Source organism: Primulina eburnea, chromosome 6 (assembly GCF_022965805.1).
Source record: "Primulina eburnea isolate SZY01 chromosome 6, ASM2296580v1, whole genome shotgun sequence".
Taxonomy (NCBI): Eukaryota; Viridiplantae; Streptophyta; class Magnoliopsida; order Lamiales; family Gesneriaceae; genus Primulina; species Primulina eburnea.
In genome coordinates, this window is record NC_133106.1 from 31,538,533 (window position 1) to 31,565,052 (window position 26,520).

Genomic DNA, 26,520 nt, shown 5'->3' on the forward strand with positions numbered 1-26,520 from the left:
CATTTGTAACTGATCATTTAGTGATTTTTGGTTAGTTACGAAAATTTTAAGTATTCGTATTCTTGCCTCTATCGGGATAATTTGCGGTATATTAAGTTGCGCGAACTAAAAGTGAAATCGAGAATTTAAAAAAAAGGAAAAAATCGAGTATTTTATCAATATTTCGAATTCCTTATTTATTGGGGGTATTTTATTTCGCTCAACTAATTTTTTAGGAAAATGACCTCTTCATGAAGTATATTTCAAATACACTTGAGGAGATCATTTTCTTAAAAAAGAATTGAGCGAGGTTATTTAACCAATTTTCCCTATTTATTGATGTCTTAGGAAGCATGTATGGCTTCAAATATGCCCTTTGCATGCATCTTGTTTTGAAGTGTTACTTGTCATGCAAAACATCCATTTCCCTTCTGGTTCAATCAAATGATGAATCCAAAAATATAAATTTGATTTTCATAAATACCAAAACTTTCACCCAACTCATGGGAAGCCTAATCAAACTTTTCCCATTTCAAGAAAATCTTACTTTTACTGGAACATTCAGTGGTCGCTTTTAAATCCTTTTAAGAAGTTGCTTTGGCTGTATGGGCAGCAAATTACATTTTAACCTAGGATTCATAGACTGCGTGTTGAATTTCGATTTTGAACTCGATCGAGAGTGCTTGCAATATTCCGAAATATATCGAGTATGATCTCAAATTCGATATATATATATATATATATATATATATATATATATATATATATATATATATAGTTTAAAGCTATTATGAAGAATTACATATCACATATGTATTTCATGTGGAATATTTGTTTTTTTAATATAAACTTATATCATAATTAAGCAATTTTTATTATATGTATATTTGAGGTGTGAGGTGGAATTCAATAATTAATTAAGCAAGGGGACAAGTCTGTATGTTTCTGCTGGCTTTACCATACATATGCTAATGAATTTCCATGCCTACCTAAAATCAAGATGAAATTTCTTTTTCTACATTGAACAAACCTAGGGAGATGGGTGATTATGCTACTTTTTATTAGCCACTGGTACTAGATATTCCAAGGTCTTCAATTGATTATGGTGGTGCCATGAAATCCATTATATTTTATTTGTAGTATGAAAAATAAATAATATCTATTTATGTTTTTTAAAAAAATTAATTGATCGATTCTTTTTAAATTAATTACTAAAAATCCATCAAACTCAATATATTTTAACAAATCAGCGCTACTGATATTCCGTTGAAAATGGAACTAAACGAATTTGTTTTATTTAAAAATCCGAATTGCAATTATTAGTTACAAAATAACCAATTATTGCTAGGAAATAACATTTTGCCTAAAAAATGGAAACGACAGATATTTTAATACAAAAATTTCTTATGTTTTGAATTAACATTATTTCACCGATGAAACCATACAAAGAAAATAAACCTATGAAATCTAACGTGGCTAAATCTTCAGGAGTAAGACAACACAACCTGTGGAGGGAATTATAAGTACTTTAGGCATAGTTTGGTACATGGGATAAGGGAGAAATTGATAAATAATCCTCCTTATCTCATGTTTGGTACATTTTTAAAAAACTCATGATAATATCATGGGCCCTTGATAAATAATTTTTTAGAAGGATAAAATATCCCTTCTATTAGGTGCGATAATTTTTATTTAAGGATAAAATACACTACAAATGACTTAATTACCCTCAATTTATAAATGATTTTTATAAATCTATGCTAGTAGATATAAATTAAAATCAAATAAATATTTTATTTATTTTTATATATTATATAATATGATAATTATATAAATGATTTCGAGATAATTATATAAATAATTTTTATAAATCTCAATAAAATTATTATTATCACTCGATTATCCTTAAAAATTGATATTTGACTTGACTCACAAAATCAAGGGCTCAATAACAATTATCATATTATATAATATATAAAATTAGGTAAAAATAAATAAATCATGCAAGTACTATCGGCACATGAACAAATAAAAAATACGAACTCAAGCAACAACTTTGAAATTATAAAATTTATTATGATAATGTTAAATTTGTCATTACAATCTAATATATAAATTTAATCACTCTTATTAAAATCATACCAAACATTAAATATAATATCCTACATCTTATTTATCCTTAACTTATCTTTATATTATATATCACATGTTTATCCTATCATGTGTACCAAACTATGCCTAGAAGGATAAAATATCCCTTCTATTAGGTGCGATAATTTTTATTTAAGGATAAAATACACTACAAATGACTTAATTACCCTCAATTTATAAATGATTTTTATAAATCTATGCTAGTAGATATAAATTAAAATCAAATAAATATTTTTCTTTATTTATTTATTTATTTTTATATATTATATAATATGATAATTATATAAATGAATTCGAGATAATTATATAAATAATTTTTATAAATCTTAATAAAATTATTAGTATCACCCGATTAACATTAAAAATTGATATTTGACTTGACTCACAAAATCAAGGACTCAATTATCATATTATATAATATATACAATTAGGTAAAAATAAATAAATCATGCAAGCACTATCTACGTATGAACAAATAAAAAATATGAACTTAAGCAACAACTTTGAAATTATAAAATTTATTATGATAATGTTAATTTTGTCATTATAACCTAATATATAAATTTAATCACTCTTATTAAAATCATACCAAACATTAAATATAATATCCTACATCTTAGTTATCTTTAACTTATCTTTATATTATATATCACATGTTTCTCCTATCATATGTACCAAACTATACCTTAATCATTAATAGATCCGTTCAATTATACTTGGCCGAATTTTAATATTTTCGGGCTCAGACTTTGGGCTATCTTTTCTTGAATTTAATACTTTTTCTGTTGATTGCAAACGGGCTTGGACCGCAGTTGATGAAAATAAAGCATGGTGAATCACACGATTTTTATTCTACTTAATCTTCTCCTTCAACCCCCTCTTATCTCTAATTTTTCAATCTATCAACTAACCAAATAATATAAATAGTTTAATAATTAACATAGTCATAATATTTATATATTTACATTTTTTATTTAATAATAATTAAATTAATTAGATATTATTAAAATTTTATAATAAAAAATATTATATATATACAGTAAAACATCTATAAACTAATAATGTTGATACCATAAAACTTTATTAATTTAGAGATATATTAATTAATCAAAAAATTAATTGTTTATTATTTTAAAGAGTTTTCTATTCACCAAATATAAACTGAATTACATTATATAAAAAAATCACACACAGCCAGAGAGATTTAACGTACAATGGCGTGCGAAATTACTTAATCTAACTAACTAAATGTGGGGACCCGGATGCTAATCAAGTTCTTAATCATCATTGGGACTAATTAATCAATTATAAAACAGGGTCTAAATTTTTTTTTTTAAAATGCGGAACGTAGTGAAATCAAACTAATATACATATCACTATAAAATACAATACAAGTCATGTACTGCCTGCATCCAATAAGGTTTAATAACTAATGTCAAGTGTTCCAACCCTATTATACATCATAATCAAAGTCCGGAATCTCCACTCTAATCACGATCTTTCTTCATCTCCTCAACCCTGTACATGTCCCACCTGTTGTCATGTACACATACTGACAAGACAACAGCCGGATAATTCCGGTGAGAATATAATCCCAGTATAAATCAACGAAACATGCAATAATATAAACAAATATAAAGCATGTAATCAGGTAACAAATATATGTATCAAAATCTGAAACATAATCAATATCAAATTGTCGACAATGTTCGTGACTCCACGACTCAGACTAGACTCAATCCTAGTCTAGGGATCCCGGCTTCCCGACATTGGCATTCCATATCGACCAACAGTAATAGAAAAGACTCCAGTTCTATCCACGTCGATATAGTATCGATCACCAGTAATAGAGAAGCTCTGTTTCTATCCACATCAGTATAGTATCGATCACCCGTAATAGAAGAAACTCTGATTCTATCCACATCGATATAACATCGATCAACAGTAATAGAAGAAGTTATAATTCTATCCACATCGATACAATACTGATCACCAGTAATAGAATGAGCTATAATTCTATCCACATCGATAGCCAATTATCCAGTAGCAGACTATGGCACTTCCGCCAATACAATATCTCATGACATCGTGCAATGTGTCCGTGGTGATCCCACCACTATCAGGCACTTCTGTCATCAGACTACTCGTCTAATACCAGCTATCTATAATCAAGAGAACAAGTATATCACTCAAATCAATGCAATATCAATGCAATAAAGTAAAGTATGTGATTTAGGGAAACTCAAGTCTAACCGACTCCAGTCGATCTCCCAATACCACATTGACTTGTACCTTTCTTTCGTCGGTTTCTGGCTCAGTCGAAGTCCTGAATTCACAGTCTGCCTGGCAATGACAATATCAATAATCTCATGTCATTATACCGTTCAAATCAATAACAATCTGATCAATCTTGATTTAATTCAAAATCAACGGCATAACGGTACAATCTCAGTATTCCCGTCAATACCATATCACCAGATATTAATTACAATCCATAACCAATATCCAATACAGTTCGTAATTCAATCATAATTCAAATCTGTCTGGTATAAATCAATATACCCTAAAAATTCATAACAATTCCATAATCAGTCCGTTTCTTAATCTGACTTCGATTCTATGATGTCTAGCATGTCAAGAACATCATATATGAATTCCATTCAATTCTGACAATAGCATAATTTCAAAGCACGTCAAAACGTAGTAAAACTTACGTCCAGTTGTAGCCTACGTCGATAGGAATTCGGTACCAAAGTCGGATTCAAAATCAGATGGACGGATTTCTCACAAAAGGCGTAAGGATTTTTCTTAAACCTCCCTCGACCCTTTTCTCTTGTTTCTGAAGGATTAAGTTGCTTGTATACATACATATATATATATATATATATATATATATATATATATATATATATATATATATATATATATATATATATATCAAGTTTGCATGTAAAGCGACGTGGCTTGTTTTTCTTGACTTTCGGTCGGCGCTCGGGCGGTAAGAAAATACCGCTCGAGTGCGGCACTCTCTATCCAAGAATTCTCCGAATGCACTTTGGCGCTCGGGCGGTTAAATATTACCGCTCGGGCGCCATACTTTCTGCCCAAATGCCTACCTTGCTGAACATTGGCGCTCGGGCGGTCATTTTGACCGCTCGGGCGCCAATTGCTCTGTCCAAAAATGCACCCTTCATATGATTTGGCCAATCTGGTCTCGTAATAGCCCGGTTATAATTATATCTATTCATAATCAATAATCATCTCAGATTACGATAATTAATTTCTCGGGCATTACACTAAACATGACACACAGCCAGAGAGATTTGAACGTAAGGCCATCTCCAGTCATAAACTCTATTTTGGTGTAAATTTCACATTAAAATAGTGCGATTTCTGTACCAAAGACAACATTCATCTCCAAGTCATTTACTTCAAATCTTACACCAAAAAAAATATTCTCGAAATATTTTTTTTAGTTTACATATATTAATTATTATATTTTATTTAATATATTTTTATTTTGTATTTGTATTAAATTATGTTAATTAAAATTTTATTATTATTTTATAATTTTTATGATTAAATATCTAATTATTCAAATAATAAAATCAATAATATACTATTATTCAAATAATATTTATAATTATAAATATAAATAATTATAATAAATATAAAAAAAAAAATAGAAAACCTCTGCACCAAATTTGTCGCAGGAGGAAGGGGCTGTGCTATTTTGGATAAATAGCGCAGCCCCCGTTAGAGATGTTGACACTGCACCAGTGTTGGAGATGACCTAAGACCACCCTCAGCCTTGGCATCAGGCCAGGACCATTGAGTATATACGTTGTTTTCATTGTACGGTCGAACTCCCAACTCTCACGATTCAAATTCCATCTTACCTACTTTCTGGATGTCATGTCAAGTTCAGATCATATATTCTCTAATTCAGTTTATATTTGGTCTGTATTAGAATCAAACTAGGCTCATGCTAATTGCTAGACTGCACTGTACCAAAATATAAAGAACACGAATCACCCTATAGCTCGAGATCGAATTACTTTAAGTATATTTATGACATATTAACAATTATATATTTTTATCATCATGTATTTAATTAAATAAAAGAAAAGAATTTGAACTTAAATTTAATTATATTCATCACAATGTAACACGTCGACAATTGCTCCTTAGTTTTTAATGCGTGGAAACTATATTAAAGCGTCGAATCAAAGAATTTATTTCGGTCAAAAAGTTCGCAGGTTTGTGCATGCTCCTGGTACAGTGTAAAGGAAGAATTTTCCTTGGTCTTTAATTCCTTCAAAATTCGGTCCAGAATCAATTTTAACCAAACCATGAGTAAAACATTTCAGAATAAAAGTTTGACCGCACTTTGATACATTTTTGTGTAATTTTATTGTATGATGAACTTTTACGGTCTTGGAGCAAATTTGAGCTAAAAAGATAATGTTTATCACATTTGAAGTTTCCAAAATAGATTTTGAAAGAGAATGGCAAAATCAGAAGAGGTCTTGGAACAAGGCGTGACCACGCCTTTTAGATTATGTTTCAGCTGCCTAAAAACTGCAAGAAAGGAAAAAAATCTGATTTTGTGAAGATTATGCAAGATTTGAAAAAAATAATGAAATTCTAGATGAGATATTATATTATTTTATATTTAAGATTTAGGGTTAATTACAGATTAGTAGGCTTTTTAGCAAAAAATTAGACCCAAAAAAATCCTGCCACTCACATGAAAGACCACAGCCGCCGCACAAGGATTGAAGAATCAATTCGGAAGAACTCTCTCCAACCATTCTATCACACGTGAAGAGAAGTTGAAGGCGCAAGGACTTCCAGATTTTTCCCAAAAAAATTAGTTTGCGTTTCTTTATGTTTTCTTATTTGTTTTTTATGAATATTGTAGATCAAACTATGTTAGGCTAATTTTCTAGGCAAAAATTTATGTGAGACGGTCTCACGGGTCGTATTTGTGAGACGGATCTCTTATTTGAGTTACACATGAAAAAGTATTACTTTTATGCTAAGAGTATTGCTTTTTATTGTGAATATGGGTAGGGTTGACCCGTCTCACAGATTAAGATCCGTGAGACGGTCTCACATGAGACTCACTCAATTTTCTAAACCTGATTCAATGGATAATCTACTATTTTAATTTTATCATTGCGATGTTTCTGTATTTTAATTTATTATTCTTGTTTGTCCAAGTATTTGTTGAATTATGATTTAATTATATGAATGTTATATGTCAAAAGGTTTTATGTCACTGCGCAGTATATTATTTAATAGAAATTATATTTCTTTTAGACTATATATCCAATATTCACATAAAAAATAATACTCTTAGCTATGATTTGTTGAACAATTTTAATTCATTTTCCCAAATCATTTAGTTAAATGAGTGATATGATTGTTAAATTTTTATAAATACGATAACAAAATATCTCTCGTGACATGTAAATGTTTTTAGCATTGTAATTAAAAAAAATTAAAGATAATATTAAAAAATAATTTACATAATTTTGGCCAAAGTAACTGAAATTGATTGTCAATACATAGTTAAAAAAACTATAATTGATACAACAAGAAACACATGAACAAGAATATCATAATACAACTGATCATATCAGACTGAAATTGACATTTTCCCTTTTTATTTTTCCACAGGTTTTGGTATAATACTTAATACAAATATCAATTTTAAAATATATATTATTCTACACTTGAAACTATACGTTTTTCGAGACACTATATTCTAAGCTTATGATGGAAGAGAAGTTCTCTCTTCAGTGGGTTCCATTTTTTTCACATTCGATACGCTTAAGAATGGTAAAAAGTAAAAAACACTAGTATAAAACCCACTCAAACTTCACTTGCACACTCCACACAAAAATCACTCCTTTTTCCCACAACTTTTCTGTTTTATGATTATGATTACGATAATGAGTAAAAGAAGAATTCCTAAAAGTGTAACCAACAATGCATGTGAATGCCAAACTGACCTAAGAAGAGGGCCATGGACCCTCGAAGAAGATAATCTTCTTATTCATTACATAACTTCCCATGGCGAAGGCCGCTGGAATTTGTTGGCCAAATCTGCAGGTATATGTTTTTTCCTATACGATTGATTACTTTCTCGACAGTGATCTTGCTATAAAAATGTTTATTTTTTTTTACCATTTTATAGCTCCGGAAAGCTTTTAAGTATTTCATTTAAAGATTGATGTGGGTAAAAATATTTTATTTATAATACATTTAAAACTATATTGGACGTTCGGATAATTTCGTCTACTGATCACATAAAAAAATGTATGCCAAAACTTACCAGTTAAGCAATCATAAAACACAAATATTTTGTTTTGATTAGCTATTCATGAGGAGAGATTCACTTTCTTAAATAATAATTATGTATGTATGCAGGGCTTATGAGAACAGGGAAAAGTTGCAGATTAAGATGGTTAAATTACTTGAAACCCGGCGTCAGACGTGGAAACCTCACCCCACAAGAGGAACTCTTGATCCTTGAACTCCATTCCAACTTGGGAAATAGGTGAAAGTTATTCTTTGATTTTAAATTTGGACCATATATATATATTAACCCTTGACAATCAAGAATCATAAACTTGTATATTACTGTAGATGGTCAAAGATAGCGCAACATTTACCGGGAAGAACCGATAATGAGATCAAGAATTACTGGAGAACGAGGGTACAGAAGCAGGCGCGGCAGCTTAAGTTCGATTCCAATAGCAAGGAATTTCTCGAGGTCATCCGCCAATTTTGGATGGGAAGATTGAAGGAAAGCATGGAACAAAATTCATCACTGGCATCTATTTCTTCTTCTTGTTCATCCTCCGTTTCAATTTCAACCATGGAAACTAAAAAAACTAATTCCACTTCACCAGTTGTTATTAACGATGTTCCCCTTCATTCTCCCTGCCCAAATCCAGGCGACACGGGAACTGATTCTTTAGTGAAATTAATGTGTCCCGAGGTTTTCAGATTTTCTTGTGGAAACTCACTTGAGGGAGATTGTTACGATGGTAGCAGCATTCATGACTATTGCGTGCAAGAATTGGATGCCCAAAATATATCAGTTCCCGGCTGCCACGTGGTCAACTTTGATTGGTTCGGAGAGGAACTGATCGGGGAGTCCTTTTGGAGTAATGATGAATTATGGCAATTCAAGAACATAGCTTAGGCACTGAAGGTGGGAAAATTAGAACCTAACACAATACCCTTTGTTTTTGTGACAGGGCATGCATATTGTTGACTTGGCTTCATCATTGACTTACCTACTTTATGTACGTGAAATTCCCTCAAAATACGACTAATAATATACACGTGAAATATTCAATCAGCTCCATTCACGTACGTATGGAAAACTTTTTAAAAGATTTGTTGTGCTATTGTTAACCCATGCAAAAACTATGGGGATCTTGAATTGATATGTTTTGTCTAATTATTTGACCTCGCAATTTGGGGTTGGGACATGCAATCCGATCATATAAGGTCAATCCAAATCGAGTCGATCCAATTTTGTCAAAAAAATTGAGTCGGTATGATACAGGAACCCCTATACTATACTATACACCGGGAGTAAGTTACAGCTCCTGAATGAGCTTAACGTGATGTGAACCTCCCCTCGCACTTACCACCACCACCACCCCCCCCCCCCCCCCCCCTCATGTTTCTATCAATTCTTGATTTGTGGCATAAATATAAAACTTCACGCCTCAAATTCACAATCAAATCACCTTTGCTTGGAATTTATTATAGTTCCCAATTCTTTTTTCCCCTTTCGGGCCTAGATCCATACACGTGTTTTTCGTAACCCTTTCTTGCAAGTTGAAGCAGTACGGTCCACAAACTGAAAAAAATTAATTTTAGTTTTTTAAGAAATGAAGTGGATGAAATCATAATTTGCTAATATATACTTATCTTAAGATATATTTATGCTACCATATTGTTTTCTATCAATGGTGTAATGTTTTCTCTATATCCGAAAAGAATGATCAATTAATAAAAGTTGACCTAATTTTAATCGAGGCATGAAGTTCTTTACGAATGTTTAATTAGAAGCCACAATCAGAGAGAGATGTATTCGTATATCTGTCACAATATCAAGTAAATTTGGAGCCATTGTATCGTATAATGGGACCTTTGAAAATATATAGATCGATCGAACACCGTCAAATGATTTTATTATATATCCATTAATTGATGAGATATATTAAAACTATAAACATCTTCGAAAATTCAAATTCTTGAGGGATACAATTGATTTGGGTCCATGATGATATGTAATGTGTCAGTATGGTGGGAAAATGTAATAAAAATGTTAGAATAGATGCCAAATGTGACAATGTGAAATGAGGGGTCAAGTAACGTGACATTGCCCAGGATTACAATGATTTATTTGCATATTTATCACCTAACATATATAAATTAATATAAAACATCTGACTACTCAATCCAACGTTGTGGGTCTCAAAAAAAGGGAGGCGATAGAAAAGAAAAATAAACCAACTTTGTATTAAGGAATTATTTGGCATCCTATGTTTGTTGTCTTGGCTTTAACCCATGATTATTCAACGGTCCAAACCCGATTTCGTGGCGGCTGTCGCAGAATTATGTATTCAAGGTTCACTTCTGATTTTAGTATGACTTGCTTAACTTTAACTGCTCGGTCCGTATTTTGGGTGACCCGATTCACTAGTTCTTTACATGCTTAACCACATGTTTACTTATAATTTTATTATTTTTCAAAGATAAGCATGTCAAGTCTTCGATCAGGCTACAGTACTCAATTATCGAATCGATTTATGTTAGAAAATACAAAATGAGACTAAGTTATCACGCGTATCAAATATTTATATATCAACGTCTAAAGATAATGATTGTGGATTCTCGATCGTTAAAAGAGTTATAAAACCCCAGGGAGCTACATTTCTTTGAATCCTAAAACAAATTTCATATCACAAATCATGACATTATAGTTTCCAACTTTTAATTTCTTGATCTTTATACATAAAATCCTTTTGTGGGTAAAAAATTATTCTCCTGTTGCAACAGTTTCCAAATTCTTGCAAAGATCGATACATCGCCATGGCAGTTGACATGTGCTCTGAACTCTCAAGTCCATTCGCCACCCCAAGAACTCCACTTTCTCGTGATCCAATTAGAGAAGAAGACGAGGAGAACATCGCGGCCTTTGATTTCAACTTCTGCATCATCCAAAACTTGTCGCAACCAATCTCCTCCGCCGATGAACTCTTCGCCAATGGCAAAATCCTGCCTCTCAAATCCAAGAAAGTTCATACCCATCAATCAGATCCAATACAACCCCATTCTAGACCCAGAAAAATCACAACTCCACCCCACCAAACCATCGAGAATCCAATCCGAAACACAGAGAAAAAGCGACTGATCGAGTTCTTATCCACCGGTTTCGATGCTGATGATCAAGAGGATAATAACAGGCGACTCACAAAACCCTTTTGGAAGTTCAGAAGAAGCAGCAGCGCCTGGGAAAATGGAAGAAATAGTATTAGCAACGGCGGGATACTTCGATCTTTACATTTTTTAACACGAAGCAACTCAACGGGTTCTGCTCCAAATCCAAATCCAAAACCCAAAGTTATGCAGAAACAGCATTCGATGAAAGAATCTTCAAATCTACGTTCATCTCCGATTCAATACTATCCTTATTACAACACATCCGAAAGGCCTTATTTGAAGAAGAGTTCCTCCAGCAGATCATATGGCAATGATGTTAGAATCAGTCCCGTTTTGAATATCCCTCCAACTTACATTGCTAAAGGTACAGTAAGTTTATTTGGGATCGGTTCTTTTTTCTGTAATAAAAAATCTAAGAAGAAGAAGAAATGATTCTTGAAATAATCAATCAAGTTTATGGTAATTTTGTGTACAGTTCACTATTTTTTTTAGTTTTTGTACAAAGAATTATGTCCATCCCTAATTAATTTTTGTAAATATTGGTCTCACATAAAATTATATCGATTCTCATCACGAGTTATAGTACATGTCTCAAGTGTATTGAAAAACAAAGAAATAATTTCTTTTATTTCAATTATTTGCCAAATGAATTATTGAATGGCTGGCATTTGTTGTTACCTGAATTTAGAGGGTTTCTTATTTGCTGGCCATATGACATGGATTAGTTAAAAACGTATGGTTAATTCAGGCCAATCATGTACCACCAAAGGAACAGAACAAGACAAGAGTGAGTCTTACATATAATATATGATCACAAGGCACACCTTGCACAACTACTCAACTATCAACGTGCCATTGATCTTCGATCTTTAATAATATGGATTTGATTACTTGCTAGCTATTTTAAATGGATTTTTCTTGCCTATGAATGAGAAAAAAATATCGAAATTTTCATTATACTAAATATTTCGATATGATATGAAATTTGATAAATTTTGATATATATCGAAATATCAAATAATATATAAATAATATATGTAAATTAAAAATATATAATCTTTTAAAATAATAAAAGTATGAATTAAAAACAATATAAGGTTTTTCGGTATAAAATAATATATATCGATATCGTACTGAAATCTCGATATACATCAAAATTTTAATATACTCTGTACACTAGTTATACATACCGAAAATTTCGGTATACCGAGATTAGGTATATCAAAATATTATGCACGATATCAGTATATATTTTTTTATACCATAATTTTCAATGTAGTTTACTGCCATTGAAAATTTTGACATATATATTGTTAGAATAATTTCACTTTTGGATGAAAGCAAAAACTTGTGTGAGACGGTCTCACATGTCGTATTTGTGAGACGAATCTCTAATCTCTTATGTAGGTCATCCATGAAGAAGTATTAATTTTTATGCTAACGCAGCGTTTGGTTGGGTGGATTAGGTGTGATAGATTATTTTATCATATTTAATCCTGCGTTTGGTACGATTTTTATTTAACCAGTCCTATGAGTGATTGTGGTATTACGTGTGATAAAATAATACCTCATTCCTCCGTAGGATTATTAATCCTCCTCTATCCCTACTCTCTTTCCAATTTTACCCTTCTTCCTTCACCGCTATTGAACCACCTCGGCTGCCGGACCGCCGTCGGACCTCCGCCGTCGTCGGATCGCTGCCGCCGGACATACGTCGGACTGCACCGCACAGCCGTCGCTAACGCCATCGCCGCCGTCAGACCGTCGACTCACCGCCGTCGTCGGACCGACGCCGTCGCCGTCACGTCGTCTGCCGGATCCGCTGCCGGACCGCCGCCGGACTGCCGAACCGCCACCGCCGGAGTGGAAGAAGGAAAAAAAGGAGGAAGGGCAATTTTGTCCTTTCATCAAAAATTTCAAAAATATCCTACACTTAAAAATATTATCAAACATACTACCATATATTACATATCTACGACAATAATTTTCTTTATCATTTACATACTAATCATTAGTTTATTTTATCCTGCAACCAAACGCAGCCTAAGAGTATTATTTTTTATTGTGAATATGAGTAGAGTTGACCCGTCACACATATTAAAATCTATGAGATAGGTCTCACATGATAACCACTCTCTAATAGAATCATACATCAATATAATTACAATTATATATAAGTTATGTAGGATTCGAGCTACAAATTTCGTTTCGTCCATATAATTGGGAGTTCATATAGATTATTCAAAATACGAGTGTAATTACACGGACGAGCAGTTTGATAGGTTGTTGTAATAACTTGGAAGCCAAACAAACAGATAACTAGAAACGAACATAGGGAAAGGTCAACACGTAGGGGTCGTTCAAGAAACAATCTCCACCACACGTGAAATTTTGTATGAAATCGTCAAAGCTTGTGAAAGTGAAACTTAAGCGAAAATTCCATTGTTCCATTCCCCTCCCTCACACGTCATTCAAATATTCAGGGATGAAATTCACAAGATTTTCATACTAGGAATAGGGGGAAGTGAGCAACATTCCCCCATGCATAAAACCGAGCAGGATAATATTCAAGAACTAATTGATTTGTGCTCCATTCTTATTAAATCACACCTCCTTTCACCTCTATCTCAACATTTTGGATTAGTCAACGTTCATCCGAACTCGAATTTCTTGGGTTCACCTCACTCTACGAGCTCACGACAACATTTTGCTTTTGTTGATCCGTCCCATGATATCTTGATTTCCTGAAACAAGACTGTTGTGCTAGAAATTTCGCATCATGGCGAAAACAGGATCAGTGAAAAAATACCAGAGAACCTGTTCAGAGATCACCAGCCTAAGAAATTAATCTCCATATTTTCTTTCTAGGTAGGTGTGTTACTAAAACCAAGAAAGCCCATTTGAATGTAAAGTAAGTTAAAATTCACATTTTGGTTCAAGAGAACTAACTGTAATGATCGTTGATCAGTTTTCTGATGCAAAATGGTCATAACTCCAAACCCAGAAAACAGAGATGTCCCCAATCAAACAAGTCCAATAAACCATTGAACTGAACTTAGAGTAGGAATACTCATAATAAGCAGATGAAATTTTGTGGCAGTATATTGAGGTCATTACGCCAACACAAGCCCAAGCAAGGGGCATCGTGTTCATTGGTAATTAAGAAAGAAAGAAAACAATCTCTTTCACTATGTTGGTTTTATTTCTGCCAAACAAAACAAGATATATAAACAATTGATCAGAACTAAATAAACAATAGCTTTCATAGAGCAAGTAATCCTTCCTTGGCCACCAAATATTTACCAGAGGATTCCATATTTTGATAGAATTCCCCATCCAATCAATACTAGCCCATCCTTTACAATCAACCAATTTCTTCAAGGAAAAAAAGGCTTCATCCAACTCCGGAGTAACTTCAGATAAAGCCAACGATTCAAAATTCAACTTCAGAATCAAATCGATAAGAAATGGAAATGCTATCAAAGATTTAGAAGATTACCTTTTTGTTTGGTCACGGAGCACCTTCAGAAACTTTATACATGTCTGCCGTAATTTCTGTCAAACTCAATCCTGGGAATAGTGTCTGCTCAAAACAAGAAGAAGATTTGATGAAACAGAGATTAAATGTAGTCTAATCAATCGAATGATTAAATAACCAAAAACCCAGTTTTAAATTGTGAGAATGAAATCAATATGAGATGCAATAAAGGGAATTCGGGATCGTGTTCTTACATCCAATTCTCTCTGGACAATTTTAGCTCTCTTCTTGGGTCTGCGCGCTGGTTTGTGACCAGTGAATTCAAAGAAATCCTCTCCGATTTCTCTCTTTGAGAGGGCAACTGAAAATTTCTCCCGTGTTAACTTCCCTCCGCAAATCGCCGCCACGTTACCATCACTTCTAAGCCTGGACAATTCGTCAGTTGCCTCCGTCGCCCCATCCGCCCTCAAAGTTTTCCCGCTAACCCCGGCGGCAGAAGAACCACCATTTGTACCGAAAATAAACCCTCTTACCGGAGTCTTACAGGCAGCTCGCCTCTTCCTCAGATTCCACGGATTTTTTGTCTCTCCTTCACCAGGCATCACCGCAGAATGCCGCGGTACCGGCGGGTGCGGCGGCAGAAGAGATACAGAAACCGAACCATCCTCATGACTATCCTTAAAGTTCGCAGCTTTCAATTTATCAGCAGCCGTCTGAACATCAAGCTTCACCTTCTCTCTCATGGAGGCAAACCCGTCATCTGACACCGGCGGTGGAGCAGAACCCATTTGGAGGGATCCAAAAGGAAGCAATTTGGAAGCAGAAGAGTCTTTGTCTCTCTTTCTATCACTTGTAGTCCGCCGCTGATTGATTGATTGCTGGTGGTGGTGGTGGTGGTGATCAGATGAACCAGCGTCATTGATGAATTGTCCATCAGAATCGACCTTAATACAGCGGAGAAATTTCTGATTTCCCCACCTCAAACCGACGGGAAACGTGAAATTATGCAAAGCCTTGGATCTTTCTGTCCCCATAGCCATATCCTGCACATTCAAATTTCACACTCCATCACACGCTCAAAGGTAGAAGCATTTAGGTATTTCTTGGATATTCCAATGGATGGAAGAAGCAGGTGAGATGGAAAAAGCAGACGAAAGAAGGATTACTTGCCGTGTTTTTCCTTCATATATTTTATTTAGGTTTAAAAAATGAAATTAAGAAAATCGCCGGGAAGGAGCAGCAGCAGCAGACAATCAAAGGTACGTGGTTTCGGGTCGGATTCAGGTTCGGGTTCGCTAACTTGCGCACGAAAAATTGAAACCAACTATTTTCACCTGAAACTGCCTTTTTTACGCTAAAAACGTGTGTGAGACTGGTTTAATGAGTCGTATTTATGAGGCGGATCTCTTATTTGGATCACCCATGAAAAAATATTAATTTTTATGCTAAGAGTATTACTTTTTGTCGTGAATATAGGTAGGGTTGACCCGTCTCACAGATTATGATCCGTGAGACGGTCTCACATGAGACTAACTCTTTTTTTATATATAAATATTTTGTTTTTGTGAAGACAGCAATTATGTTATTTATGGAACTGTGATTTGGTTTAATATAAATTTAGACAACAATATTATGGAATGTAAATTCGGATGGGATAATTTGATATTAATCGAATCCAATCTTAATAAACTCTAATCGAGTTGAGTGTTATTTGAAATTCACATTAAATAATTAATTAAGGTGTCCGAAGTTTATCGGTTTATCAATTATTTTTATGTGTTCGGCATATCATTTGAATTTTTAAAAAAAAAATAGAAAAAAATAGATGATCTAGCAGTCGCAAATATTACAAGATTTTGAGGGTAAAGTAGGATACATTTTGATTATTCAACAAAGGAAATTGAATCAAAACATGATTCATTAAGATGAGTTTATGTGATGTTTAGATAGATTTTGAGTTCTTTTTTTAATTATTATTTGAATAGTTTTTTATTCAATTTTTATCTTTTCAAGAAAGTTTATCTCATATATATTTTTTCAAATGATTTTTTAAAAAATTTATGACTTTTAGTATGTTTTTTAAAAAAATTAAAATCGATTCTTAGATTATTTTTATATGTACCAAAATAAAATTTGGATTTAAAATTTTAAAAAATCATAGAAAAAAATTGTATGAGACGGTTTCATAGGTCGTTTTTTGTGAGACGGATCTCTTATGTGGGTCATCCATGAAAAAATATTACTTTTTATGCTAAGAGTATTACTTTTTATTTTGAATATCGATAGGGTTAACCCGTTCACCTTAATGTACACGGTAAGTCTGTAACTTATCATAATTATATATACTAGTAAAAGATGTACACGCGTTACATGTATTATCATTTTTTATTTGATCAAATAATATTAAACAGTTAACACGAAATTATTTTCAATTTTGAAGAGTTGTTCGATTTAAGAAGAATGTTTTGTTTAGATTTTTTCTATGTAAAATATGGAGTGATTTGAGAAAGTTTTAGTAGGGTAAGAAGAGTTATTATGAAATTAAATATTTTGGTGTTTTCTAAAATAATTATTTTAAGAGTCTCACACACTTAATAATATAGGATAAATGTGTATATGTATTTACTCGTATACTTGGCGGGTTTTTTTTTTACGAGTATGTGTTAGTGAGAACGAATGAGGAAATTTCGGAAGATAACGATGTCTTTTGAACAAGTTTTCAGCTTGACCGAAGAACCTCAATCCAACCTGGCCTAACCCGACCCAGCCCAACATTAAATATTCCTAATAATAATGGAAAATTCCATAACAAACTTTTATTAAAATTAGGTCCAACTTGCGAGGGACAATGTAGTACGTAAATTAAATATAATAATGAACTAGCCGAAGAGGATTATTTTACTTTTCCAAATTAAACCAAAAGAAGACTTTTGTTAGGGTTAGTGCAAGTAAACTATTGATTAATTATCAGGGTTTTGATCCCTTATCAATTTTGTTCGACCGAATGCTGCAAACCTATAACGCATAATTCGTTCAGTATAAATTAATTAGACTAACATGATTTGTAATATAGCCAAATAATTTATCTAATGTGCTTCATAGCATACTGATTGTGGGTTACATCAATGTTAAAAAAAAAAAAGACAGTTGATTTATTGACCAGGGTGATGTTAAATCTTAATATTTGATATAGTTCAAAAGAAAGTTGTAGGAAAAATGATTGTTAAATGATCAATTTTTTTGCTGAACTAATTTATTCGGGATGTGGAGATGTTTATATTAAATTTTCAAACCCAAAGGCATAATATATGATTTAAATTTCTTATATTTTTTTATAAATCAAGTCAACATAATTATTTATTTTCATACTTCAAGAAACAGTTCGGTTGGCTATTTATTTTGATACTTGAAATATACGTACTCTATGAACATTGGACATGGATTTCGATTTTGGAACAAGAAAATTTAATTGTTTATGAATCAATTTCGTCATATAAATTCAGTAGTCCACAAACAAATTTTTCAACTCAATCATGATTACGTTGATGAATTCTGCTTTGCTTCATGCCTTCAGTTGTACAATCTGAAAATATACCTGGCCCTCGCATCTCGAGCATCCAATTTGCTCGAATTTAACCATGTATTAGCAAATACATCATTCAATATTTGATGTTGGTTGTTAACATTGATTTATCAAAAAAAAACTTGAGAGGTAAACAGTGATTCAAATGAAAAATTATAACTCGGATGTTGGCACTCGAACTTTGAGGGAGCTGATTGTGAGCTGCTCCCGAAACCATTCGTTGGTCGTTGGCTCGCTTACACTCGTACTCGCTGCGCTCTACGCTTTGTAAGCTTGTGCAAGGATGCCCATAAAGCATCAAACACAGAATGAGCAGGACAAACAATGGGGTCTAATTAAAAGGAGCATTCAATAAACTTAACACAGATGGAGCAAGGCATTCGGTTCAATTGTGTTAATATTAGAGAGAAAGAACAAAAACAATAGCCCCACCAATCTTTTTCCCTATACTAGCTTCCTTGTTTCCCTGAATCATAACAAGAATGTGAAACAACCATCTATAATCAGAAATAACTCAAATCAACATCCTTAAAGCTACGAACTCTTCCTTGTACACCACGTTTTACCAGAAGAACGTTATGATCAGATTCCCAGTTCAAAATGGCAATGCTGCGCAGCATATCACACTATATTTCTCCATCCTGTGCAATCAATCAGTATCTACAAGCAAAAAAGGCATCTTCTAGCAACTGCAAATTCACCCATGATATCAAAATTTAGCACCACGTTTAAAATAATCAAGTAGTAGTAATCAATCTATATATATGATTTCAGCATCCTGAGATAGGATAACACATCACCTCTTTTGTCACGGAGCAGCTCCAGAAACTTTATACAAGTCTGGTGTAATTTCTGTCAACCGCAATCCAGGGAACAATGTCTGCACAAAATCAGAACCAGACTCAATGAAACAGTTATTATATATACATTCTCATGAATCAAATGGTCAAATAACCAAAAACCCTTAATTTTCAGTGTTTTATCAAAAACAAAATTGAGTTTTCAATTACGTGCCATTGAAGTTTTCATGTGCTTACATCCAATTCCCTCTGAACCATCTTGTTTCTCTTCTTGGGTCTGCGTGGTGGTTTACGACCAGTAAATGACAAGAAATCCTCTTCGATTTCTCTCTTTGACAGGGCAACTGAGACCTTCTCCCGTTTCCTTTTCTCTCTGCACCCGTTGCCACCCCTCCGCAGCGACTTGTCAGTTACCGTGGCGGCGGCTTTAATTAGAGAAATTTCAGAACTGGGTTTCGCCCCATCTGCCCTCATACCCATCCCCGCGACGTCGGCGCAAGAAGCTCCTTCATTTAAACCGACGACAAACCCACTTGCCGGTCTCTTACACGCAGCTCGCCTCTTCCTCAGATTCCACGGCATATTGGCGTCACCTCCCGCTGAAATCAACGCAGGATGAGACGTTAGCGACGGCGGAGACACAGAAACCTTTTCTCGCTCATGACCCTCCTTCAAAATCGACTCTTTCAATTTATCAACAACCTTCTGAAGATCGAATATCAAGTTCTCTCTCACGGCGGTGATTCCATTTCTCTCATCTTCTCCGATTCCCCGGACACACTGTGTTACCAGTGGCGGAGTAGAACCCATCTGGTGGGATCCGAGAAACACAAAATCAGAATCAGGAGAGCCTTTCTCTCTACCTCTATCTCCCGAGGTCTGCCGCAGTTGGCTTGATTGTTGATGGTGGCGGTTACCGGAAGAATCGGAACCATTTGAGGTGAATTCCCAAAGCGGCGAGACTTGTCTATCAGAATCGACCTTCATGCAGCGGAGAGATCTCTGATTCCCCCACCTTAAACTATCCGGAAACGTAAATTTATGCAACGCCTTGGATCTTTGTGCGTCCATGGCCATATCCTGGAATTCAAAGTTCACACTGAACCCACACGTTCGATGGAAAAAAATATACCGTGGAATGTATTTCTTTGATATTTGAAGAAGATGGAGAAAAGGATTTGATTGCTCTGGTTTTCTTATTTTTTCAGGTTTATTTTGAGGAAAACACCGGAGAATGCTGGAATTTATAGGCTCGGGGACGGGTGGTTTCCACACTTCGTACTCACATCTTTGGACGTTGGGGGTTTGATTCGGAGCAGGACTAGTTATGCGCTTTTCCGTATTTGCTCATATATCCACAAACGCACGTTACAATTGCAATGCGCTTTTAAGTGTTACATTTTTATCGTTTTTATTTTTTTTAGAGTAGTGTTACATTTTTTTATGAGATAAGTATTGCATATGCAACTTCCATATTTTGTCATTAATTGATTAAACTTTTTGGTTAATTTATAAAATTGGTCTATAATTTGTATTTTTTTAAAACCATTTTTCATTATAATATTGATTTGACGTCGAAAAATGACGACGTATCACTAAAAATTATCGACATGTCCAATGTTATGTTACCATTTCAGTGAGAAAAAAATAAAATTGAAAAAACTATTTATCGGACTAAGACCGTAAATGGATCGATAACATGACTCTAAACAAATAACATTCAAGGAGTAGGTCTCTTGTGAGACGGTCTCACGAATCTTTATATATGAGACGAGTCAATTCTACCAAAATTCACAATAAAAAGTAATACTCTTAGCATAAAAAGTAATATTTTTTCATTAATGACTCAAATGAGAGATCCGTCTTACAAAATATGACCCGTGAGACCGTCTCATAAAATTTTTTGTCACATTCAAGTTAGTTGACTATCAATGTATTTTTTCTCATCTATTATAATAATATTCTATATTTTTCGTTTTTTGTTAGGATAAATAATAATACATCAGTGACCACTATTTCCCATAATTTTTTGAGTAGTTTTCTTGTGAGACGATCTCGCGAATCTTTATTTCTGAGACGAGTCAACCCTATCGATATTTACAATTAACTCTTAGCATAAAAATTAATAATTTTTCATGGATAACCAAAATAAGATATCTGTCTCACAAAATACGACCCGTAAAAACGTCTCACACAAATTTTTACCTAATTTTGTAGGTGCTATTAGAAATTAGAACATCAAACATTAGGCCTCTCGACCAATAATTTGTAGTAAGTAGATACAAGAGATGTCGAGTTCTTAGAATATGTGAACGCTCCATAATATTTAGTAGTTTTATTTCCTCTATCATCACATTTTCGAGCGAGTCAGTCACATAATATTTTTCCAATGTGGATAGTTTGCAAACTATTGCATTAGTTCGGAGTTTAGTCAGTGCATAGCAAAAGACAGTGACTACTCATAAAAAAAAATGACGTGTATTTAAAAATTAATTACGAGATATTTCTTTCTTAAAATTAAACTTACGGAGTGGATTCTATTAAACATAAATAAAACTGAAATAATTTATAATAATCAAAATATTTGTAAAAGGCATAAAACCTTAAAATATTATATATATATATATATATATATATATATATATATATATATAAATTTAAATAACCCATGTTTTTTTTTCGGCAAAATTCCCCATTAAACTTTTTTTATTCAGAATGATCGATTTTTAGCTCAATTCATAATCCCTAAAAATTCAAAAAATGGAAAAAACAAAAGTCAATCTATTCAATCTTTTTAAGCATATTAACTCTATAAACTCAATTTTTTTTTAAAAAAACTTTTATTTTAGTGGGTGTATTCAATCTAATGTTTTGATTACTTTTAATGATTTTTTTTAAATGATAGATTTAGTGATTTGATAGATTTTTATTGATTTTTACCGAATCTCATAGATTTACAAACAGATTTCTTTGGATTTTGTAGACTTTTTTACAAGATTTAGTGTTTGTATGAAGATGAATTCATGAAATTATTAAAAATTTATTGAAAATTTCAATGCAAAAACGGTATGAAAGTCATTAAAAGTCATATATTGAATACACATATTTTATGTTGATATGGATTAGTAACGCTGTTAAATCGAGTATTAAATTTAAGAAAATTTTAAATTTTTTATTGCACTTATCGGACCTCTAATTCGGTTGACCCTATGATTATAACAAATGTTTTTTGCATTAGCTTTCTTTGGTAATTAATTTGAAAAAATTTCATGTATCGTCTAATTGCAACATCGGTATATGTTATAAAGATTGTGTTTACTTAGCTTGATTAAAGTAATTATCAAATATTTACTAGAACATAATAAATATATAGGACCGTTTAATTATTATTATTAATGAATGATTTTTAATCCCTATTAGTTGGAGTAATTCTTTATTCCACCATTTAATTTAACTCAAACTATCAAAATTATCCATATCACACGTCGTTATATTACTTCATATCAAGTTTATTTGAACTTTCTATATTAAAATAAATTATTTACTGAATGATTTATAAAATCATATTTATAATTTACTTTTATATTTAGGAAAATTAAAATAGTTATATTTATAATTCTTGAAATATGTAAATAAATATTTACAAAAATTTTTAATAAAAATTAGAAGAAATAGAATAATAACACAATTAAATATAAATTTTTAAATAATTATTACTCACAAAAATGTTGATCTTATATTTGATATAATGCAATATTATCCCATATATCGTATCATAAAAAATATTAAGCAGTTTAAAAATATTAAGTAAGTATTTATTTTGAATTAAAATGTTATTTTTAAAAAATTCAAGTAACATTATAAAATATTTTTTAAAAGCAAAGAAAATTAAATTTATCATATAAAAATGTAAAAATAATATTTTTCAACTATAATTATTAATTAATTTTATTATAGAAGATATAATGATCAAAACAGTAAATTAGGAATCATTATTAAATTTTAATATCAATCCTAATCATAATCAATCAGAGTAAACAAATTATTATTTATCTATCATTATTCCAACCCCTATTTAATTACTTTAATAATCACGTTATAATTTATCTACACCATCCAATCATTTAGAGTTGACACAGACTAGTATATTGGGAGTTTGTTTAATATTACGCACACACAAATATTATTAAATACTAGTATCCTGTGGCACCCATATTAAATTTTTTTTGGGTTTGCTGATTTTTGTGTAAAAGAAATATATATTTTTTAGGAGATAAACTGTTATAGATTAGTGATCAGATAAGATTTATTGAGATAATTTGAACTTCTAAATGAATTTGAGATGAGTAAGTCTCATGTGTGACCATCTCACGGATCATAATCTGTGAGACGGGTCAATCCTACCCATATTAACAATAAAAAGTAATATTCTTAGCATAAAAAGTAATACGTTTTCATGGATGACCCAAATAAGATATCCGTCTCACAAATACGATCCGTGAGACCGTCTCACACAAGTTTTTGTCATTTGAGATATGTTCGAGAAAAATTTGGAAAAAGATAGAAATTTGAATGAAAATTATTAATAAAGTCACGACAAAATAGTTTACTAACAAATATTATGAACGATAAAACTGTGAAGAAAGTTTGATGTAAAATTGACGAGTGAGTCTTATGTGAGACCGTCTCACGGATCTTAATCTGTGAGACGGGTCAACCCTACCCATATTCACAATAAAAAGTAGTACTCTTAGCATAAAAAATAATACTTTTTCATGGATGACCCAAATAAGAGATCCGTCTCACAAATACGACCCGTGAGACCGTCTCATACAAGTATTTGTCAAAATTGACATACCAAAATTAGTTAGTACAGAGTGTTCAAATTTAATAATATAATAATAAGTGTTGTGTGTATATAGGGTAGACTGTGTGATTATAATTAAATTCAAACTAATAGACTCATGATCATTCTTTTGATGTATCGTTTGTGGCAAACAATACGAATAATTAATAAATATTTACATGTATTTTGTTTCATTCAACATCATACTTGAGTTCTACATTTTATTAGAGTTATATATTATTTTATTATTATTATTATACATCTTTTTTCGTCTCGTTCTATCTCAAAAATCAAACTAAATGATACTTCGTAAATAAGCTCGTTACTCCTGGCTTATCTCTAGCCCAAATAGAATAAAGACCAATGTATTTTCTTATAAATATCAAGTTTGAGTGTCTAATTCAGACATATTCAATATATATTATTTTCAGCAGCACTCTTAGAGTATCTCCACTTATATCCTCAGTATCTGACTTGAGCGCCGGATGAGCTACGTCGGGACACCCTTTCGGCCTCCTTCTAACGGTTTTCTTCGTGATTTTAGACTCAGGGCAAATTCGAATATTACGTCTGGACTAGTATCACTTGCTGGAATCAGATTCTAAATTTTCAGTGAGTATCACCAAAAAGACAAAAACTTGTGTGCGACGGTCGCACGGGTCGTATTTGTGAGACGTATCTCTTATTTGGATCACCCATAAACAAGTATTATTTTTATGTTAAGAGTATTACTTTTTATTGTGAATATGGATAGAATTGACATATTGCACAGATTATGATCTGTGAGACGGTCTCACACGAGACCCACCCCACCAAAAAAACTAATTATTATAATGCAAATTATTTATTAAAAAAAAAAAAAACAAGTAGTGCAATGGTAATTTTTTAAATCCGGATATAAAAGTACACGTGCATATTTACAATCTATATTATAAAAAGAAGTTCCAGCAACAGTGAATACACAAACAATTTATTAATCTGAACTTCTATTTTTAATATTAAAAAAAGTTAATTTGAACTTCTATTAAGAGTTTAATTGGTTGACCTTCACCAAATTCCATCAATTTCTTAGAGAAATTTGGGTTAAATACCTAATTTAACCTCATGTAGCCTAGAATAATAAAATGTGTGATTTAACTTTTAATCAGTACTCCTTATTTTTCAATAACTCAAATATTTCTTCAGTTAAAAAAGTATTATCCTCAAATCAATGAAATTATATAAATAACATTACAAAAATATAGTATTTCTAAAAAAAATGTTGAATAATCGTAATGGAAAGAGATGAAAGCGGTAGCGGAGATAAATGAACATTCTTATGGAGCCATCCAGTTAATTGCAAAATAATTTTTGTCGATATTTTTTTTAAGTTAACTTGTTCAAGTGCATTAGAATTACACTCGAGAGTTATTTTTCGAAAGCTTAGTTAGATCGGCGTCACGTTTCGAAAATTTCCCACGAAAACAGTATCGTCATATTTGTTTAACGAAAAATGGAAACATATTGGTGTAAGACCATTAATTATGTAAAAGAGCACTTTTGACATTCACTTGTATTGTAACATAGAATTATAAGTGCAATATTGAAGTGATATTTGCATGAAACATTAATCAATGTGCGTTAGTGCAACATTAATAACATTCTCGAGACACACTGTTCCTAGCTTGTACCTTAATTTCTTGTCATGGAGCAGCTCCAGGAGTTGTAACTTCTGCCAACCACAACCCTGGAATCAGTGCCTGCCCAATATTGTGGAGCATCCATCATCGGTAAAACCGTGACTGAATGCACTTTCACGAGTCCAATTATCAAAACGTATGTTTATGTTGTAAGGATGAAATCCACTTCTTTCTGAACTTTCTTAGCTCTCTTTTTGATTCTGCCTGGTGGTTTGTGGATCGTAAATGCAGAGAAGTCCTCTTGGATTTCTGTTTTTGATGGGGAAACTGAGAACTTCGCCTCCTTCCTCTTCTCCCATGCACTATCGCTACCTGGTTGCCGTCCCTTCTCCGCCTAGAGGACTTGTCATTCGCAGACACATCCCCATCCACCCTCCAACCGTTCCTGCTGAATCCGGAGGCAGAAGGGCAGCCATTTGCACCGACGACAAACCCACTCAGAAACGGCGTCTTACACGTGGCTTGCCTCTTTCTGATCAGACTCCTAGGCCTACATGTCTCATCGGCATCACCGCAGTAACATGCGT

General features: G+C 32.6%; 4 protein-coding genes across 7 annotated transcripts; 2 read left to right on the top strand and 2 right to left on the bottom strand.

The window, feature by feature from the left end:
* Positions 1 to 8,078: 8,078 nt before the first annotated feature.
* Positions 8,079 to 9,460, top strand: LOC140835480 (transcription factor JAMYB-like). The gene is made up of 3 exons (XM_073200974.1): positions 8,079 to 8,250; positions 8,569 to 8,698; positions 8,788 to 9,460. The coding sequence occupies exons 1-3, from the start codon at positions 8,079 to 8,081 to the stop codon at positions 9,347 to 9,349; spliced, it is 864 nt and encodes a 287-aa protein (XP_073057075.1). The 3' UTR covers positions 9,350 to 9,460.
* Positions 9,461 to 11,256: 1,796 nt separating this feature from the next.
* On the top strand, positions 11,257 to 12,039 carry LOC140835481 (uncharacterized). The gene has a single exon (XM_073200975.1). It carries the CDS (start codon positions 11,257 to 11,259, stop codon positions 12,037 to 12,039), a length of 783 nt encoding a protein of 260 aa, XP_073057076.1.
* A 2,747-nt stretch (positions 12,040 to 14,786) lies between these two features.
* On the bottom strand, positions 14,787 to 16,379 carry LOC140834263 (uncharacterized). Of its 2 annotated transcripts, XR_012118700.1 has the most exons (4): positions 15,340 to 16,379; positions 15,107 to 15,190; positions 14,911 to 15,020; positions 14,787 to 14,812 (listed from the first exon to the last, which is right to left on the bottom strand). XR_012118700.1 is itself a non-coding variant. In XM_073199019.1 (3 exons), the coding sequence occupies exons 1-2, from the start codon at positions 16,123 to 16,125 to the stop codon at positions 15,119 to 15,121; spliced, it is 858 nt and encodes a 285-aa protein (XP_073055120.1). In that variant the 5' UTR covers positions 16,126 to 16,379; the 3' UTR covers positions 14,787 to 15,020; positions 15,107 to 15,118. The 2 variants fall into 2 exon arrangements, 1 of the variants encoding a protein (XP_073055120.1); XM_073199019.1 differs by having other exon boundaries at positions 14,787 to 15,020.
* Positions 16,380 to 19,000: 2,621 nt separating this feature from the next.
* LOC140833473 (uncharacterized) lies at positions 19,001 to 20,769 on the bottom strand. 3 transcript variants are annotated; one of them, XM_073197814.1, is made up of 3 exons: positions 19,706 to 20,769; positions 19,469 to 19,548; positions 19,001 to 19,328 (listed from the first exon to the last, which is right to left on the bottom strand). In XM_073197814.1, exons 1-2 carry the CDS (start codon positions 20,543 to 20,545, stop codon positions 19,477 to 19,479), a joined length of 912 nt encoding a protein of 303 aa, XP_073053915.1. In that variant the 5' UTR covers positions 20,546 to 20,769; the 3' UTR covers positions 19,001 to 19,328; positions 19,469 to 19,476. The 3 variants fall into 3 exon arrangements, with proteins under 3 accessions (XP_073053915.1, XP_073053914.1, XP_073053916.1); XM_073197813.1 differs by having other exon boundaries at positions 19,001 to 19,357; XM_073197815.1 differs by having other exon boundaries at positions 19,001 to 19,347; positions 19,464 to 19,548.
* Between the last annotated feature and the right edge of the window lie 5,751 nt (positions 20,770 to 26,520).